The sequence below is a fragment of the Geotrypetes seraphini genome, chromosome 8, assembly GCF_902459505.1.
Source record: "Geotrypetes seraphini chromosome 8, aGeoSer1.1, whole genome shotgun sequence".
Lineage (NCBI taxonomy): Eukaryota > Metazoa > Chordata > Amphibia > Gymnophiona > Dermophiidae > Geotrypetes > Geotrypetes seraphini.
In genome coordinates, this window is record NC_047091.1 from 157,711,788 (window position 1) to 157,732,621 (window position 20,834).

Sequence of the window (20,834 nt, forward strand, 5' to 3'; positions counted from 1 at the left end):
CTATCCAAAGCTTCTTTGAAGCCCTGTAGCGTGTTCTTGCTCACTACATCCTCCGGCAGCGCGTTCCATGTATCCACCACCCTCTGTGTGAAGAAGAACTTCCTGGTGTTTGATCTAAACCTTCCCCCTTTCAATTTCTCTGAGTGCCCCCTTGTACTTGTGGTTCCCCTTAATTTGAAAAGTCTGTCCCTGTCTATCTTTTCTATACCCTTCATGATCTTGAAGGTTTCTATCATGTCTCCTTTAAGTCTCCGCTTTTCCAGGGAGAAAAGCCCCAACTTTTTTAGTCTGTCAGTATATGAGAGGTCCTTCATGCCCTTTATTAGTTTAGTTGCTCTTCTCTGGACTTTCTCAAGTACTGCCATGTCCTTCTTGAGGTGCGGCGACCAGTACTGAACACAGTACTCCAGGTGCGGTCGCACCATTGCACGATTCAGTGGCAGGATGACTTCCTTCGTCCTGGTCGTGATACCCTTTTTAATGATACCCAACATTTTGTTTGCTTTCCTTGAGGCTGAGGCGCACTGTGCCGTCGCCTTCAATGTTGTGTCCACCATCACTCCCAGGTCTCTTTCGAGGTTGCTCACCCCTAGCGGTGAACCCCCCATTTTGTAAGTGAACATCGGGTTCTTTTTCCCTATATGCATGACCTTGCATTTCCCTATGTTGAAGCTCATTTGCCATTTTTTGGCCCATTTTTCCAGTGTTGTCAGATCCTTTTGGAGTTCTTCGCAGTCCTCCACGTTATTTACCTTGCTATATAGCTTGGTGTCATCTGCAAATTTAATAACCTCACACTTTGTTCCTGCCTCCAGGTCGTTGATAAATATATTGAACAGGAGCGGTCCCAGTACCGACCCCTGCGGAACTCTGCTTGTGACCCATTGCCAGTCTGAGTAATGGCCCTTTACTCCAACTCTCTGTTTCCTGTCCGCCAGCCAGTTTTTGATCCATCGATGAACCTCCCCTTGTACCCCGTGGTTCCATAGCTTCCTTAGCAGTCTTTCATGTGGCACCTTGTCGAAGGCTTTTTGGAAGTCAAGGTAAATGATGTCTATGGATTCCCCTTTATCCACCTGGCTTGTTACCCCCTCAAAGAAGTATAATAAGTTCGTGAGGCATGACCTGCCTTTGCAGAAGCCATGCTGGCTCGACTTTAGCTGCCCATTTTTTTCGATGTAATCCCCGATGCTGTCTTTAATCAGCGCTTCCATCATCTTTCCCGGGATCGAGGTCAAGCTCACCGGCCTGTAGTTTCCCGGGTCTCCCCTTGAGCCTTTTTTGAAGATGGGCGTGACATTTGCTATTTTCCAGTCCCCCGGAATCTCTCCAGTTTTTAAGGATAGGTTGCATATTTGTCGAAGTGTCTCAGCTATTTCTTTTCTTAGTTCCTTGAGTACCCTTGGGTGTAAGCCGTCCGGACCTGGTGATTTGTCGCTCCTTAGCCTGTCTATCTGCCTGAGGACATCCCCCTTGCTCACCTCTAGTTGGACCAGATTTTCATCCTGCTCTCCTTTTACGATCTCGGGTTCCGGAATGTTGGTTGTGTCCTCTCTCGTGAAAACTGACGTGAAGAACTCATTTAACCTGTCAGCTATCTGTTTTTCCTCTTTTACCGCTCCCTTTCTGTCCCCATCATCCAAGGGTCCCACTTCCTCCCTTGCTGGTTGCTTCCCCTTAACGTACCTGAAGAACGATTTGAAGTTTGTTGCTTCCCTCGCCAGTCTCTCTTCATATTCTCTTTTTGCTTCCCTAACCACTCGGTGACACTCCTTTTGGTGTATCTTATGCTCCTTTTGGTTGTCTTCAGTTTTGTCCTTTTTCCATTTTTTGAATGATGCTTTCTTGTCACTTATCGCCTTTGTTACTGCATTTGTTATCCACACTGGGTTTTTTGTTCTATTTTTTTTGCACCCTTTCCTGAACCAGGGAACGTACAGGTTCTGTGCTTCGTGCACTGTGCTCTTCAGTAGAGTCCAGGCTTTTTCTACGGACTCTATCCTCTTTGTGCTGTTTTTGAGTTTATTTCCCACCAATTTCCTCATGGCATCATAGTTCCCTTTTTTGAAGTTGAGTGCTGTCGCCGTAGTTCTTTTCACCTTTGATGAGTCACTTTCAATCCTGTACTGGATCGTATTTTGATCGCTGTTTCCTAGTGGGGCTAGCACCACCACCTCCCTAGCGGGTCCCCCTAGTCCGTTGAGGATTAGGTCAAGAGTGGCATCACCCCGTGTTGGTTCCGTGACCATCTGTTCCATGAAACAGTCCCTCGTAACCTCCAGGAATTCGGCCTCCCTCATGCAGTTTGAGTGCCCGATACTCCAATCTATTCCAGGGTAGTTGAAGTCCCCCATCACCACCACCCTTCCGCTTTTGCATACCTGCCTCAGTTCAGCCTCCAGATCCTTGTCGATTTCTTCCGTTTGCCCAGGTGGGCAATAGTACAGACCCAATTTTATGTCTGCTCTAGTTCCTCCTGGTAGCTTAACCCAAAGTGATTCCAAATCATCCGCCCTTGCAGTTGTTTCCATCCTGGTTGAAGGTATGGAATCTTTTATATATAGCGCTATTCCTCCACCCTTTTTGTGTGACCTATCTCTCCTGTAGAGTTTGAAACCTGGTAAAGCCACATCCAGTTTGTTTTAAATTGATTACTTAGTAGCTTCATCGTCTCATCTGCAGCTTTGCAATAGAACGTGCTTAAAATATTTTGGGGGGCCCTTTTATAAGGCTATGGTACTGATTCCCAGCACAACAAAGCCCATAGGAACTGAATGGGCTGCATCATATTTGCTGCACGGGAATTGCTACCACAGCTTTGTAAAAGGGGCCCTTTATTTCCGATGGATGCTCTTGGTTTATACTGTAATGAGGACCTCCAAAATCCTTAAGCCTATGTAGTGTAAAACAGGACTAGAACCAGTTTAAGGAAAAGCAATAGCTACGTACTGGAAATAGATGGTGCCTTTAGACACTGAAACACTTAATTGTATCGCTGTCCTTGTTTTTCCAGATCCTAGTGAAGACAATGCTACGGAAACGCTCCTTTGGAAACCCTTTTGATGGGAGCAGGCGAGAAGAAAGGCCTCTGTGTGCTGCAGGAAACTTTCTCATGTAAGTGGTTTCTCCTTAAATAATTTTTTTTTTTAAATTTAAAGATTAGTAAACAAGAGCAATTGTTACATAGAAATATGAAAGCAGCTAAAGGCCAAGTGGCCCATCCAGTCTGCCTGTCCACAGCATCCACTATCTCCTCCTCTCCCTAAGAGATCCCATTTGCCTGTCCCATGCTTTCTTGAACTCAGACACTGTCTACTGTTCCATGCAAGTACAACCCTTTCTGTAAAAAAAGTATTTCCTTAAATTACTTAACACTGTCCTATGCCCTCTCAATCCGGAGCTTTCTTTCAAATGAAAGAGATTTGCCTCATGCGCATTTATGCCACATAGGTATTTAAATGCCTCTTATTCAGTTTCACAAGAACAAAAACAATAATAACAAAATATTCAGATTTGCATATAATGGAAGTGAGAGGCATGCAAATCTGCTCCATGCATATTCATTAGGGCGATCCTGAAAACCCCATTGGCCTGGTGGTCTTCCAGGACAGGGTTGGGAACCACTGTTGTAACCTATCTCAAGTTTTACCTATGTAAGCCTGTGTCTTTGGATCCTCATAAGCACTTATTTGTACTCCGCGTAGAAGTTTGATTGAGCGGTATAAAAAATTTCTTAATAAACTTGAAACTGGAGATATAGATCACTTCAAGAACCTAGCTGCTGTCCCTCTATCCTAAAGTCACTCATTTATAAAGGAAAAATGCCAGGTCTTCATCAATTTTTTTGAGCCTACCCCAGTGCTGCGAACAGCTAAGCTGATAATAGATTCCCCACCCTCAGAAAACATTTTTACCGCAGTTCGCACCCAGTGACTGTCTTTTACTGTTGGAGCATTCAAAATAGTCCCCTACCTGTATCCAAATGCCTTATTTAGCATAAAGAATTTTAAATCAGTCATGGGGCCAGATTCACTAACCTGCCCAATCGAGCCTGATCCAGACAGATCTGACAAATTCTGTACAACTTAATATGCAGATGGGGTGATCAGAGGAATGCCCCCATCTGCAGGCATGGATCGCTGTTGTGTGATCCGCGCGCATGAGCAGACATTCTGTAGATGGTCTGCACATGCCCATCCAAGACACAAACCTTTTTTTTTTTTTTAACTTTTTAGTTTTTAGTCCTGTGAGCCCGTGGTTTTAACTCGCTTTAAACCCGTGGGTTAAAACCAATGGGCTCGCAGGGCGGGGAAGGGCCGGAGAGATTTGGAGAAGGGCAGGAGAACGGCGATGTGGCAGGAGAGATTCGGGGAAGATCGAGGCAGAGCAGGGTGGCATTCATGGGGAAGATCGGGGCAGAGCAGGGCAGCATGCGGGGCGAGCAGCAGGAGAGAAGAAGCGGGGCAGAGAAGGGCGGCATTCGTGGGGAAGATCGGAGCAGGGCGGCATGCGGGACGAGCAGCAGGAGAGAAGAAGCGGGGCAGGCAGGGCGGCATTCGGAGATAGCAGGCAGGAGAGATAGTAGAGCAGGGCTTCCAGTCGGAAAGATATTTTCGACTGGTCGAACTTCTTCAGTTGTTCGGCCAGCCCAGTCGGATCAGATTGATTGTGTTGTGAATCACGTCCCTGCCTACTTTGCATACATTTCTCCTCATTTTCATGCACGGATTCGAAGCGGATTGCAGGAGAGGTAAGTGAATCAGGCCGGAGGGAAATTTGATCGTAAAGGGGTCGCAAGCCAATCGGTACATGATCGGTTTGCTTTGTGAATCTAGCCCTTGGTATTTGATTGGTAGCTAGCGGATGTCTCTTGAAAGTAGAGACACCTTTCCCATCTAAGCACTGTAAATAAAATCCTGGCTGCCAAGTTTTGGACTTGCTGCAGCTTCGAAAGTGTTATTTTGGGGTTTTTTATTTTACTAATAACCACTAATTGCATTACAGTTTAAAAATGTATGATAAAAGCAAGTGTCTGAAGAGCTGGTCAGTTTCTATATATTTCTTGTGCCGTCTTACCATGAATGTCTATGTCAAACATTATCCAACAATATGCCCAAATTTTGAGTCACAAATTGAAGTATATGTGAGCTTTTGTAAACTTACAAAAGATCACAAAAAGAGGATGACAGGCAAAAATATCTGGAAAAATTAAGAGAGGCTGGTCGAGTAGTCAGGAAAGCAAAGATGTAAATGGAAGAAAAAATAGCCAATATGGTAAAATGGGGGATAAGACATTTTTTAGTTGTATTAGTGATAGAAAGAAGTGCAAAAGTGGCAATGTGAGACTCAGAGGTGAAGGGAGAAATATATAGAAGCTGATAAAGATAAGGCTGAATTGCTTAACAAATATTTCTCTTCTGTGTTCGTGCCGAAGAATAAATAGGAGAAGCTTGCAGTGAGGAATGCGAAAGTCATACAGGCATGTGCAATAAATAAGACACTAGATTGCAAAGGAGCCACCAAATGCGTTTCTATTGGAATGGCCAAAAAATATGATACGTTCCTATACCAATCGTTGAGAAGTTGCACATGAAATGCCATAGCGAACATTCGAATATTTAAGAGATCTAACCCTCCCTTATCTCGAGGGGAAGCTATAAGAGATTCTATGTTTCCCCGAAATGGGCCAAACAAATATCACTTAGGCCAGATTCCAAATGTCTGAAGTGTTCCCAGGAAGAAACCGGGCAAGAACATGGGGAACAGCTAGTGCTGCCAGATAGTATGCGTTCCCTTAAAATGCAAGTGTCAGAATCTTAAAAGTAATATGGGGATGATCCTGTTCAATATGTTTGCGAGTGACATTGCTGAAGGTTAGAAGGAAAAATTTGCCTTTTTGCGGATGATACCAAGATTTGTAACAGAGTAGACACCGAAGGGGGAGTGGAAAATATGAAAAAGGATCTGCATAAGTTAGAGGAATGGTCTAATGCCTGGCAACTAAAATTCAATTCCAAAGAAATGCAGAGTAATGCATTTGGGGATTAATAATAGGAAGGAACCGTATATGCTGGGAGGAGAGAAGCTGATATGCACGGACGGGGAGAGGGACCTTGGGGTGATAGTGTCGGAAGATCTAAAGGCGAAAAAACAGTGTGACAAGGCGGTGGCTGCTGCCAGAAGGATGTTGGGTTGTATAAAGAGAGGCGTAGCCAGTAGAAGGAAGAAGGTGTTGGTGCCCCTGTACAGGTCGTTGGTGAGGCCCCACTTGGAGTATTGTGTTCAGTTTTGGAGACCGTATCTGGCGAAGGACCTAAGAAGACTTGAAGTGGTCCTGAGGAGGGCGACGAAAATGATAGGAGGCTTGCGCCAGAAGACGTATGAGGAGAGACTGGAAGCCCTGAATATGTATACTCTAGACTAGAGGAAAGGAGAGACAGGGGAGATATGATTCAGACGTTCAAATACTTGAAGGGTATTAACCTAGAACAAAATCTTTTCCCGAGAAAGGAAAATGGTAAAATCAGGGGACATAATTTAAGGTTGAGGAGTGGTAGATTCAAGAGCAATGTTAGGAAATTCTACTTTACGGAGAGGGTAGTGGATGCCTGGAATGCGTTCCTGAGAGAGGTGGTGGAGAGGAAAACGGTGACTGAGTTCAAAGAAGCGTGGGATGAACACAAAGGATCTAGAATCAGAAAATAATCTAATATAATAAAACGCTAGCCGCGCATGCGCACTCCATCTGCGTGTTCTCCATCTGTAGGGCACCGCAGGTAGGAGTGCGCATGCGCGCAAAGCTCTCTCTCCCCATCCCGAGGCGGATGTCGGCCGCTCTTCAGCTCCTTCAGGCAGTGGAAGACCAAACAGAACCCGATCGCGGAACCCAAGGTAATGTTCTGACCGAAGTTAGTTTTAAGTTCTAAGCCACGGCGGCGGCTACTCTCACGAGCCGCACCACAACTTAAAACTAACTTCGGTCAGAACTAAGTGAGTCAAGGCCCCAATTGTAGAGGTCGTCGTCGTCTTTGCCCCTCTTCCCGGCACACCCAAACCCCCATTCATCCTCCCATCCGACCATCCTTCGGCTCCCTTAATCCCTTGCCGCCGCTCCTCTTCTCTTCCCGCGCTCCCGACAAACGTCCTGACTCCAGCTGCGGCCGCAGAACTCTAAACATGCTGCTTCGCGGCCTGCTACTGCCCTGATTTGCTCTGCCCGACCCGGCAGAGCAAATCAGGCCAGTAGAAGGCCGCGAAGCAGCGTGTTTAGAGTGCTGCAGCCGCTGCTGGAGTCAGGACGTTTGTCAGGACCGCGGAAGGGGGCGGCAAGGGACTAAGGGAGCCGGCCACACCACGGGAAGGGAGGCTCAGATGGGAGGGAAAGGGGGCTGCTTTGGGGGAGGAGTGTGCTGGAAGGCAGACAGCTTTGCTTGGGGGGGAAGACAGAAGGGGAGCCATGGAGAGACAGTCAGGGAGGAATTGGAGAGGGAAAGGGGCTGCTTTCTAGCACCCGTTAATGTAACGGGCTTTAACACTAGTATTAAATATTGAACTAAGGCCAGTACTGGGCAGACTTGCACGGTCTGTGTCTGTATATGGCCTTTTGGTTGAGGATGGGCTGGGGAGGGCTTCAATAGCTGGGAGGGTGTAGATGGGCTGGAGTGAGCTTTGACGGAGATTTCAGCAGTTGGAACCCAAGCACAGTACAAGGTAGAGCTTTGGATTCTTGCCCAGAAATAGCTAAGAAGAAAAAATTTAAATTGAATCAGGTTGGGCAGACTTTATCTGCTGTATTTGGGTGCATACCCAGCTAGTCAGGATAGCTGCAGTGACTATGCATGTAATAGATTTGCATGCCAAGGAGGCAGCACAAGCAAATTTATCTCATTAATATTCATTGTGTATATCCCAAAAACTTGACTAGCCTACCAGGCTCTGAGTAGTCAGTAGAGAATGACAGAGGGACAGATTTTTCCCCATCCCATCCAAGCGAATTCTTTTCTTGTCCCTGCCCCATTCCTGCAAGTTCCATCCTCATCTGCAAAAGCCTCGGACACTTTAAAATCACAATTAGCAACATTCTAGAGCTCAGATTGTGATGTCATAATGCCTCATTCCACCAATGCCTAAGCTCCGTCCTCATCTGCACAAGCCTCGGACACTTTAAAATCACAAGTAGCAACATTCTAGAGCTCAGATTGTGATGTCATAATGCCTCATTCCACCAATGCACACCCCCCCCGATGCAATTGGGCACCCCCTCCTCCCCGCTGCTTCTTACCGTCATCTGGGCACTGACACCGGCATGTCCTGTGCGTTGGTGCCGGTGCCCGAAGATCGGCCTGCTCTTCTGCTGGGCCTTGAGCATCTGCCCATGCTCAAGGCCTGCGAGTTCACGTTCTCTCCGAGATAGAACGTGAACTCGCAGGCCTTGAGTTATTATTATTATTAACCTTGCATCTGACTTGGTGGTGTCCCATGAATTCATTGCTTGTGCTTTTGTTTGAAACAGAAAGGAAGACAGCGAGGAGGACACGAGGAGCAGCGAGTTAGCTGAGGTGGGGGGAGATGAAGCCCTGCCTTGAGTGCGGCCACCCGCTTGCCACCCGGTTCTTGCAAAAGGAAGCTTTCGCTTTCAGAGATCCCGCGGGGATCTGAGCAACCTTCATGTAGCATGGGCATGAAATCGTTATCGCCAGTATGACGCCAAGTAAAGAGCTTAGCTTTACCGCATGCTGTAAAGAAATTCACCACGTGTCATCCATGAGCACCAAGCTAACATCCGTCAATTCTGTGGTCTGTGCAGAATGTTTCTGACTGGTGCTGGAGTGGGTGCTCAAAATTGCAAACGACCGCCCCCCTCCTAGAAAATGGAGGATTTTAATAAGATCTAAATGCCAAATACTGAATGACTGAGTATCTTCCAGGCATGCTGGTGAGGAATTAACAGAAATTGACATCCGTGCCAAAACCACCTACAGCGTATATCGGAAATATTGCTTCTTTCAAATGAGATGCTACAGCTTCAGTAACTTATTCAGTGTCAACTCCTGAACAATGTCAGCATTTGCATAGTGTCTGATGGGTTATGGCTTTGGATACTCAAGTCATCTTTCTCGCGTTTGCCAACCCGTTTTCTGAAAACTTGCCGGTAGAAGTCTGAACGTTGCAAACTGAGGACAGGGTGGGTCCAAAAGTGGTGTGGCTGACACAGCCATGCCAAATGTACATTTTAAAATGAGAGGAAGCCACATCTGCTACTTAAAGGACGGTTACAGAACTACAGTTTCTAGCGTAGGCTGTGGCATGATATTATTACTTTCTAGGATAAAATCCTTAGACTTCCATGGATGTTAACATGGGTTAAAGCTGCTTTATCTTCATTAAAATAGCCAACTTGTATTTTTTTTTTAATTACATTGATAGACTAGGAAACCATTTTGGAATAGTGCTAAAAAACAAAATGTATCTTTTCCAGATAGCGCGATGTTTCTATAATCTATACTTTTCTGGTGTGCCGAGTCAGAGAACTGTGACATATGTTGTTAGGGCTCTGGTAATTTCGATGCACCATCAAACGTGTAATTCTTGCAGATAATACCAGCCCCTCTCCAGGAGAAGCAGGAAAATGAAGAATTAGTGCATAGGACTAAGGATTGCTAAAAGACCTGGTTCAGCACGCAGGTGTCAGTGTGGAGCTCCACGTACAGTGGTTTTAATTTTTAAATGGGGCAGAGAAACCAGGAGCCCATAATTGCCATGGTTATGTGTTTTATCTGAAAAAGTTTAAAGGCATTGTATTATAACTTTTACTTACTTTAAAAAAAGAATTGCGGGCTGCACTTTAGCTATTAATGAACCGATCTTCCGAGCAACAAGCCGGAGCTTGCTTTTGTAAAATCAGTATATTCATCCATATGGTTAGATTAAGGCTTTTTTTTGTATTTTAAGCTAAAAATTTATTGCTGGGTGGTTGCTGCTATCCCTGTAGTTGTCTGCATGGCCTTGGGGTGATGTCTGCAGGTCCAGCTGTGGCTAGTGCCGCCGTGCTCCAGCTGCAGGAGCTCATTAATTCTGCTACCCCTCCTTGCATGAAGTGTTTTATTTAGGAAACTGAGCCAGTGCAGCTTTGCCTGTTTAAAAAAAAATGTGTTTACAATAATTATGCTGAAATATAGTGTGAAAATATATATTAAGATGTTTATATAACTGGGTTCTTTACCACTACACTGGTTCTACATGAGAAATTACTTAAAAAAAAAATATATATAAAACTGTAGATGACAGTTAGAGGGGCATAATCAAAACTTTGCAATGTCCAAAAACCAGCCTAAGTCGGCACTTGGCCATACTTATAGCAGGGACGTCCAAGTGCTGATAAACTGGACATGCAGCGACACTTCTAAGTTGCTATGCGTCCAGAGCTCAAAGGGGCATATTGGAAGGTGTGTTATGGGTGGGAATCAGGTGGACTTAAACCTGGATGTACTGCAGCGATAATAAAGCTTTCCTAGAGGGAACTTAGATGCCAGCAGTTAGACCTTTTTTAGTTGTACCTAAGTGCCCCAAACTGACAAGATGACCACTGGCGAGATTAAGGCATAATCCCCCCCTTCCACCAGTGGTCACCAACCCCCTTCCGCACCCAGAGATGAGGGGGCGGGGGAAAACAGCACATTGAGGGCTTGCCATCAGCTGAGCTGGTTTCAGGGATTCCTGCTGGATCAGATGATGGGGATTACCCCTGCTAGGATCAGCTGAGCCACAGAGCCCTACACCCCTCCCCCTGACATCCCCCTACATTCCTTGACCCCCCCCCATCACCTGACATCATGGAACTCCCCTCCAAAGACAACAAATTTAGAGCCCTTCAACTTGGGTAAGACACAGCTGAAGTTTATGATTTATTTAAAAACTTGGATATAACGTGTTTAGCAAAATACATCAAAGCAGTTTACAAAAATATAAAAACTAAGCTCAAACACGGACGCAGGAACTCCAATATTTAGACAGAATAGAACAGACTAGACAAAAGAATAATGAACAAACATTTGAAAATAAAAAGCTGCAGCTAAGTTTGGTCAATAAAGTTGTACTTATTGAAGGAAAAAAAAAAAAAGATTTAAGAGCAACCTTAAATTTTGTCCAAGATTGTTCTGTTTGTAGATCACAAGGCATTGAATTCCATAGACAACTGCCCAAAAAGAAAATGCAGAATAGCGTATGGAGTGAAGGTGAGCCTGGGACAACAGTGGGAGAGAAAGAAGTACAGTCAAACCTTGGTTTAAGAGTGCACTGGTTTGCGAGTGTTTTGCAAGACGAGCAAAACATTCGTAAAACTCGGAAAGCGAGTTTGACTCGATTTATGAGTGCCACCCCCCCCCCGCGATCTTACATGCTCCCCCAAGCAACAAAACGATATCCCTTACCCCGATTGGGCACCGGCACCAGCACCAATGCACAGGACAGGCCGGTGCCAGTGGCCAAAGATCCTCCCTCTTCTGTGCTGGACTGGGCGGTGCATCGGCGATCCTTCCTCTTGTTTGTGCTGGGCTGGACTGGGCCTTGAGCATTTGCGCATGCTCAAGGCTTTCTGGTCTCGCTCTGTCTGAGATTCTGAATCTGAGAATCTCTGAGAGAGCAAGACCAGAAGACTTTGAGCATGCGTAAATGCTCAAAGCCCAGTCCAGCCCAGCACAAACAAGAGGAAGGATCGCCGATGCACCGCCCAGCCCAGCACAGAAGAGGGAGGATCTTCGGGCACCGGCATGTCCTGTGAGTTGGTGCTGGTGCCCAATCGGGGTAAGGGATATCGTTTTGGTGCTCGAGGGAGCATGTAAGATCGTGGGGGGGAATGACTCGAGCGGGGGGGAGGGGGGGATACCGGGTTATGGAGCAGCGGCCGTGGCCTCAAGGGGGTGGGATTGGAGCAGCGCCGGTAGCTTTGGGTAGGGGGGGTTGGTGGAACGAATCAAAGCAAGTTTCCATTCATTCCTATGGGGAAACTCGCTTTGATATCCGAGCAATTTGGTTTACGAGCATACTTCCGGAACGAATTATGCTCGTAAACCAAGGTTCCACTGTAATTCCAAATACAGTCAAATCTTGGTTTGCAAGCATAATTTGTTCCAGAAGCATGTTTGTAATCCAAAGCACTCGTATATCAAAGCGAATTTCCCCATAGGAAATAATGGAAACTCAGACGAATCGTTCCACAACCCAGAAACTTTAATACAAAATACTATACGTACTTGCAAGACCTTGCTCGTTTATAACAGTCTCTACACTCTTGCAGTGTCAGAGAGCACCATCGGCTCAGTTGTGTTGTGTGTATACTGTATGTACTTGTATTGCAAGACATTGCTTGTACAGTGTTCCCCCACGAATTCACGGTTCGTGAATTGCGGACTCACGAATTCACAGTCTGCTCCGACTGCCTCTTCCTGTAGTAAAATCAGGCTACACCAATCAGGAGCTGCGTGTCAAAGCCGCTCCTGATTGGTGTAGCCCGACTTTACTACAGGAAGAGGCGATCGGAGCAGACCACAAGTGATTTTCTTCACACGCCAGCACTCCAGCTACCCTCTCCTGCCTTTTGACGGGCAGTTTTTCCAAAATTTGCAGGGGTTCCTGGAACGGAACCCATCTGAATTTCGGGGGAGTACTGTATATCAAGTTAAAATTTAATAAAATGTTTTGCTTGTCTTGCAAACCAAGTTATTTGCAATTCAATATTTTACAGTATTTAGGTTTGCCTAAATGTGTCTTGCATGCATTGCAACTGGCACAAAATGCTGCTGCATGCCTTATTGAACATGCTTCGAAATTCGATCACATTACTCAGATAGCTTCATTGGCTACCTGTTGGTATGCAGGTTGAATTTAAGGTCCTTTGTGTAAAGTTTAAGGTGCTTCAGCATAACTGCCCTTCAAGTATCCGCTCTCTTCTGCAGTGGCATTGTCCCTCGCGTGAGCTACGGTCCTCAGACAGTTTGAAACTAGAAATTCCGTCACTAGTAGCCGTAAGGCTTACAGGGAACCTTAAATCCATGTTTTCGGTGCGGGACCTGGCGCTTTGAAATGCCTTACCTATGGTGTTGCACCAATCGAACATTCTCTGGCATTTTAGAAAGGGGGTGAAAACTGTTTTATTTGAGGGCTTTTTTGGTGCTAGCCATGTGACAAGTGTGAGTTATAGCTTCCTGTTTATTGCTTTCTATGTCCTAGAGGTTTTTATGTGGTTTGCCAAATTTTAATATCAATAAAATCCATCTCAGGAACATCATTTGTCCACATTGGGTTTTGTTTCTTCTTCTTGTATTTGTCTGTACCTTTTTTATGATTTTGTACGTGTTTATTGTATCCCACTTAGATTTGTGGATAGGCGGTTATAAATAATTTTAAATACCGTAGTTTTCGCTCCATTAGATGCACCTGACCATAAGACGCACCCTAGATTTAGAGGAGGAAAACAAGAAAGAAAAAAAACATTCTGAACCAAATTCTCCCTGCAAGACTCTGCACCCAATCCCTCTCCCTGCTAGGCTCTGTACCCTATACCTCCCTCGGATGGTCTAGTGGTAGGCCAGGACAGGGCAGGTAGGCACAGGGCAGGCAGGGACAGGGGATAGGGCAGGCAGGCAGGTCGCTTCCCCCCCCCCCCCCCAGACAGGCAGCAGGCAAGCCCCAGCCTCTCCCGCCCTATTTTTAATTCGGCAGGGCAGGCCCAGCCCTCTTCCTCCTCCCGCACCCCATGCATACTTTTTTTTTTTTTTTTTACTTCTGGCACATCGCACCTTCCCTCGCTGAGAGCGGCACACAAGGCTGGCTGGCTGCCTGGTCCTTACCGCTTTTCCGAGAACTGATACCTGACGCGGCTGACTCCTCTTCTGTTCTCTTGCGGCATAGCAGCGCACTCAGTTCTCACGGGACCAGGCCAGCAGCCTGGTGCACCATTATGCTGCAAGAGAACAGAAGAGGAGGCAGCTGCATCTGTTCTCGGGGGAAGTGGCGGGAACCAGGCAGCCAGCCATCCTTGTGCGCCGCTCTCAGGGAGGGAGGGCGCCGCATCCAGCAAGGAAGGGCAGCAGCATTAAAATAAGGTAACAGGGGGGGGGGGGGCGCTTTGGATATTAGCTCCATGAGATGCACCCTTATTTCCACCCACTTTTTTGGGGGGGAAAAGTACGTCAAATGGAGTAAAAAATACAATAAATAAAATTAGAGGAGCCAAGATAATGGTACAACCTATAAGAGAGATGACAATTACAGTAAGATGTTGTTCCCCTGAAGATCACAAATGGAGTGGGTAAATGCAAATCGGTTGTTTATTCTTCAAAAAGTATAAAGACTGGCAAACCACCATCAATTTAACAAAACAGTACATTTGAAACAAACTGGGAAAGTCATTTTTTTCCACTCACTGTGTAATTAAGCTCTGGAATTCATTGCTAGAGGATGTGATAAACGCTAGCTTAACTTTTTGGGACAAGTTTCTACCACAATTAATGTAGACCTGGGGAAAACCACTGCTTAACCCTGATGGGTCAGTAGTAGCATGGGATTTGATCTACTCTCTGGACTGGGCCCCATTAAATAGAATACTGGGGCTAGATGGACCTTTGGCCTGTGCCAGGATGGCAGTTTTTATTATGATCTAAGGCTCAGGGCCCTGAAAGTCCCAAAGGAGTAGAAAGAAAATAAATTTAATTAAAAACCCTTTGCATCTGCTTTTTGCGCATGGTAAAGCTGTTTTTAAGATCTGCTGCTTTCTGTGAATTCTACTGTGTGATACATTTGAGGCCTACACGCCGTTTTATTTCTGGTCCTTCCTCTGCGTTTTACTTTACCAAATGTATAATGCCCAAGAACTGTGTTTTATCATTTAAATTATATTACAATAAAGTAAGTACTTTTTCACTGCCATTTAAGCTTTTCTGTAAGTTTGAAATAATTAGGCAACACCATGCCATGGGCCTGGATTTCTGCTTGGTCTTTGGAGTGTTGTATTTTTCTACTCGTTCCTCTCATGTCTAAGATAGGAACTGGAATGCCAGGGAGTGGTTTTCCCCTGTCCATTGCTTTTTGCCCTTTACTGTCTGTCTGAGACATGCAGAGGGTGTTTCAATGTATTGCTTATCCTGGAAAGCTCTCCTGCTGCTGTATAGTATTATATATCATTTTAGGTTTATAAAAAAGGTCACTCACCTTTGGAGGTAGGATAGCTGGAAACCATATTTCTGTTGGAAGACACTGGGACCCCTATGGAAGACCTGGGAGCTAGACCCAGACAAGCATAAGAAGGTTTTACAGAGATGTGTATTTTCTAAAGATATACAGTGCTACATGCCCACAGGGATCAGAACAACCCATATTTTAAAATAATGCTCACGAAGGCTTAAAGCATTGGTAAGTCTTTAGACCTCATCAGCTTTTCCTGTTTTAAAGAGCTTACAATCCTACATGGGAGAGCAACAAGAGACAGAGGACAAAATGTACTAGCGTTTCTTCCAGACACGCAAAGTAATGTTATATAACAGGTCACCTGGGGGAGAGGCCAAGCGAGTGCCTAAATCAGAGGTGTCCAATGTCGGTCCTCGAGGGCCGCAGTCCAGTCGGGTTTTCAGGATTTCCTCAGTGAATATGCATGAGATCTATTAGCATACAATGAAAGCAGTGCATGCAAATAGACCTCATGTATATTCATTGGGGAAATCCTGAAAACCCGACTGGACTGCGGCCCTCGAGGACCGACATTGGACACCCCTGGCCTAAATGATAGGCATGGGAATCTGTATGTTTTCACAAAATACTGGCAGAAATCACAGTCAAAATGAACTCATATACATTTACAGTGGCCAATGTAAATGGATGTGTGTTCCATACAGGCAATCACATCTATTTTACAAAGAATGCACTGAATCTTAACACCATATCACAGAATCTGCCAGCAAACATGCTTACACTAGAACCATTGACAAAACATGTCACACGCTTGCACATGGGGTAATTTTTATAAAGGCATTTTAGGCACTTATACAAGAAAAAGCCTTTATATAAAATTTTCTCCAAAAAAGGAAAAAAAGAAAAATCTATAGTCCATCAGCCTGAAAAAACTGACTTGCCCAAGATCCAAAAGGAGAGGGATGCGAGATTTCAGCCTTTGCCTCTGACCATCACTACAACCAACCAGTAGCATAAACAGAGGGCAAATTTTGGATGGGCCTAGGAGCAGAATGAGTGGACATGAAATGCTCTCCCCCCCACCAGCTCCTCGTACATGTGCAAGAAGTGAGTGTGCTCAGGTGGACTCAGGAGCACTGCCACCAAGCCGACTACAGACCTTGGTGACGTGGCATCGTAGGATCCTGGCTGGCGTCAAGAGGACTGGAGGTGGTTTAAAGCAGCACTGAAGGTTCACTTTTTTACATAATGCTGCCCTAACTGACCCCGGTCAATTTATTGCTAGGTGGACACATGTGGAGATGTCGTAGTTTCAACTCTTTCCTATTTTAAAATGTAATTATTTTCACGCTTTAAAAGTTGGCTGTTGTAAACCATTTAGATCAGCGGTCTCAAACTCAAACCCTTTGCAGGGCCACATTTTGGATTTGTAGATACTTGAAGAGCCACACACACACACAAAAAAATAGTTCATGTCTTATTAAAGAAATGGCAACTTTGCATGAGGTAAAACTCATTATAGTAACTATAACCAGTTTTACCTCTTGCAAAGTTGTCAGATAGTTGTTTTTTTTGGGTTTTTTTTTTAATTCTTTATTTATAATTTTAATAATTGACAATAATTACAAGTCAATAAAGGAAAACATGCAGTGTAAATTGAAATTAAATCAAAATTCCAAACAGCTAAGGAATATCAAAATATACATCGCATTATTAGTCCACAATTTTGGAGACGAGGCTAATGAAAAAGACTGAAATAAGTCATCAAGGCAATTAGTATAAGGCAAAAAGATAGGCGTTTTGAGTGCTCTTGAACCAATATGTTGAGCTTAACAAGAGAACAAGGCAGCTCATGAAGACTCTCTATCAGAAATAAATTTAGATAAATGCTGTGGATCATAAAATACATATCTATTCCCCCCATATGTCAAAACGCATTTACAGGGATATCTTAGGGCAAAGGTCACCCCTAGCTGAACAGCCTGTGGTCTCAATATTAAGAATTGTTTTCTTCTTTTCTGGGTCGAGCGAGATACATCAGGGTACATCCTAATTATATTTGTCATGAATGGAACATCTCTATGCTTAAAAAACATTTTAAGCAGCCAATCCCTGTCTGAGTCAATTGCAAACTGTACTATTAAGGTAGCAGGTACCTGATTTTCCGTATCCGACCTCTCTAGAAAATGTGTTAAATCCAAACTATCAACAGATAAATTCTGTTGATTTGGATTTTGAGATTTAACTCTCGTTGGCAGGTAATATATTTTTGTGAGAGGTGGGTACGAAGTTTCTGGTACCTTCAAAATTTCTAACAAATATTTTTTAAACATTGCTAGGGCAGTTATTGTTTGTACTTTAGGAAAATTAATAATCCGAAGATTACATCTTCTAACAGAATTTTCCAACATTTCTTGTTTAAAGTGCAAACTAGCACTGTCCTTAATCCAAGTCTGGGCTTGTACTTCCAAAGTTTTTACTTTAGGTTCAATGTCACTCATTTTATTTTCCAGACTTGTAACTTTATCCTTTAGTTCCAAATTTTCCGATATAACAGTATTGCAGCTCAAAGATAATTGCTGAATTTGACTCCCCAGTAAAGTTTGCATACTAGATATGGCCTCCCATATGGATTCCATCGTAATCACCTTGGGCCTTTGCAAGGGAACAATCTCAGTTCCAGGAATCCCTGCAATGCCCATTGAGCCAGATACCACTTCATTTATCAAAAGAGTTTCTTGGGCTACTGAAATACCTGTAGCCATCAGTGAACTTGAAGTCTCCTCGGGCTTGCTGTGAACTCCTCACCTCTTGCTGTGATCTTGAAAACTCCTCCTCCCCCCCTCCGGGGTTAGTCCTCCCAAACAGAGAGGACAGCAAGAGGGCATCTCGAGCCGGTGAGTCAACAATCGACTCCTCCGTCGCAGCGGGACAGCAAGGCGGTCTTCGCTCATCCGGGGACAGAATGACAGCCTCAAAGGAGAGATCCCGCACCTCAGCCTGTGCAGTCTCTCCAGCCGTGGCACCCTCCGGTTGTAACGTTCGTGAGCCGCGTTCTACAAAGACATCCATCGGACCCAATGGTGCTGCTGCCTCAACGGGGAATACCCGAAGTTTAGACTTTATTTTTACCATAACTCTAGGAAATCCACACGATGAGCACGACGGCGTCTCCGCAGCTACTCCCAATCCGCCATCTTAGGTAAGCTCCGCCTCCATGTTCTTATCTGTCATATAGTTGTAATGTAGTTTATAGATCTTTCCTTAATTGCTTCTGATCATTTCAGCTATACACAGCTGAAAGCAGTGCAACATGCAGAAAGTGAAAAACTATCAAAAGTATGAACTGCAAGAGACAAGATTTTGGACCAACTATTTTGAGGCCCTCGGTATTATAAAGAATGATACTTTATGGAAAACATGTGCCTTAAGTGTCCAGCATCCGCAACTGCTTTCAGCTCTCATGTCCTCCAGCTCCGGACACCGGCACAAGCTGCACTGCCTCCAATGGTTACCTTACGTTCTGGAACGTAGCCCGTCTCACTGCTGTAACCTTATGCAAGCGCTTTCCTGTGTCTGCACACGATTGGACTCCACCTCACAATCGTATACAGATGCAGGAAAGCGCTTATGTGAGGTTACAGCGACCATTGGATGTGACTGCCGGACACTTAAGGCACAAGAATCATTCTTTATAATACTGAGGGCCTCAAAATAGTACCTGGTGGGCCGTGAGTTTGAAACCACTGATTTAGATGATACATGTAAATGGATGGTGTATCAAATACACAATAAACTTGGAAACTTAGGGTCTCCAACAGCCACAGTAGAGTACGTCATCGCTGGTAGGCCCGAGTCCAATTCAGATGGGTCCTAGCCCACCCAAACCAGACTCGCCCATCGCAATGCCTCTGGAAAAAACTAGTTAATTTTGCAGTTAAAAAAAATATATATATCCCACCACCCTGAACACTGAATTAAGTTAACTAAATACACAGCCCTAAGTCCAATAACAAGATTTAACTGCTGAAAATGTATTTAGGACTTGAACCCCCATAATGTTTAATAAAATTTAACATCATTTCACATTTCTACAAAACAGTTATGTTGTTAAATGCATTCAAACTCCAATCACTTGCAAAATGCATAAAACAGATTTAAAGAAGTGCAAATATTCAAAGCTGTATTTCTCGGGGGTGGGGGGGGGAGGTGAGTTGATAGAATGAGAGCGCTCTGGAATATCACAGTGTTTGCTTTGGGCAACATTTTCCCTTGGGAATGACCAGTAAGGTCAGAGAAAGGGAAAGAGAGAGGTGTGGGTTTTTTTTAAAAAATAGGAAAGGCAGCAGAGGCCTAGTTCTGCTGCCTTCCATTCACACAACCAAACTTTTAGGCACAACTGTTCCCCTGCCAGTTTGTACTGGGGTAGCCCCTCTGGCTCCCAGCTGGACTGGGATCTTCTTACAGGACCACCTGCTGTTTTCAAGGGAAAAGGGGACACAGGCACATTATTTGATACCTCACCAGAACTTCTTTAAAAAAAATTAACAGTACTGAGTGCCCTACAGTGCCAATTATACTACAGGTAAGTTTTCATGTTAGCTACACACAGTCCTAACAGGAATAGAGAAATTCTATATAATAGCAAAAAATTAGAGAATTACACGGGGAAAAAAAAATCTGTCCCCTTCACCGCCCCATCCCTGAACCCGCCGTCCCCTTCACCGCCTCGTCCATGCAGCATCCACCCTTCCCTCTTGCCACCTCACCACCAGCGCCCACCGCTCAGCGGCCCGAGAATCTCCCTCCCTCCCCCTTACCTTTGCGGCGTAAAGAAACTTAAGGGAGGAAAGGCGCGCGGTTACCGATCACATGCGGGGCCTCTTCCCTCCCTCCGGCCAAATCTATCTCCTTCCCTCCCCCTTACCTTCGCGGCGCTTTAGAAAAGAAACTGATGCCGGTGAAGCCTGCCTGTGCCGCCCTGCAGTCGCGTGTGTGTGGACGGAAGCTTCTCCTCTGACAATTGTCATTTTATAAACACAAATAAATCAGAGCAAGGTTCAACAAAACCCATCTCCCTCCCTTTCACAAATATCCCCTTCATTATTGTGAAAACTGAACAAACCAAATTACTACAGAATGCTACATAGAAAAATCAAGCCAACAGAATACTTCAGTCACACATGGCAGGAATAGTGTTAGGGGAGTGTAACTAGGGCAACTGCCCCCTGGTTTGACACGCAGCTCCTGATTGGTAAGGCCTGACTTTAGTGCAGGAAGAGGCGGTCAGAGCATACAGCGAGTGATTTCCTTCACTCGCCGCCACTCCAGCTGCTCTCTCCTGCCTCTCCAGCTGTCCTCTCCTGGTCGGCGGTTCGCGTTCAGAAAATACCACGAATGACCGGGACTGCAAACCGCCGACCGCGAGTGACCGGGAGAACACTGTACTAGATTTTTAGGCAACTGAAGTATTTCATCTAATTGTAATTCATTTTACTTTTGTAAACCGTATGGAACTTTAACAGTATAGAAGTACACCTTTAAGTTATGTTATAGACAGCTCTCTTCTTCCCCAACCACTAGTGCCAGCCAACAGGAGAAAGTCTGTTTCTTCAAGACCACTTTAAGTATTTTACCATCTTTTGGTTTTT

General features: G+C 44.9%; 1 protein-coding gene across 5 annotated transcripts in view; it reads left to right on the plus strand.

The window, feature by feature from the left end:
- The window catches only part of CAMKK2 (calcium/calmodulin dependent protein kinase kinase 2), a 125,181-nt gene extending 114,036 nt beyond the window's left edge, over positions 1–11,145 (plus strand). For all 5 annotated transcript variants that reach the window (XM_033956771.1, XM_033956770.1, XM_033956769.1 and 2 more), the window contains 2 exons: positions 3,014–3,114; positions 8,513–11,145. In XM_033956771.1, the coding sequence (XP_033812662.1) occupies positions 3,014–3,114; positions 8,513–8,585 (174 nt within the window). In that variant the 3' untranslated portion in view covers positions 8,586–11,145. The remainder of the gene's footprint in view (positions 1–3,013; positions 3,115–8,512) is intronic.
- Positions 11,146–20,834: the final 9,689 nt, after the last annotated feature.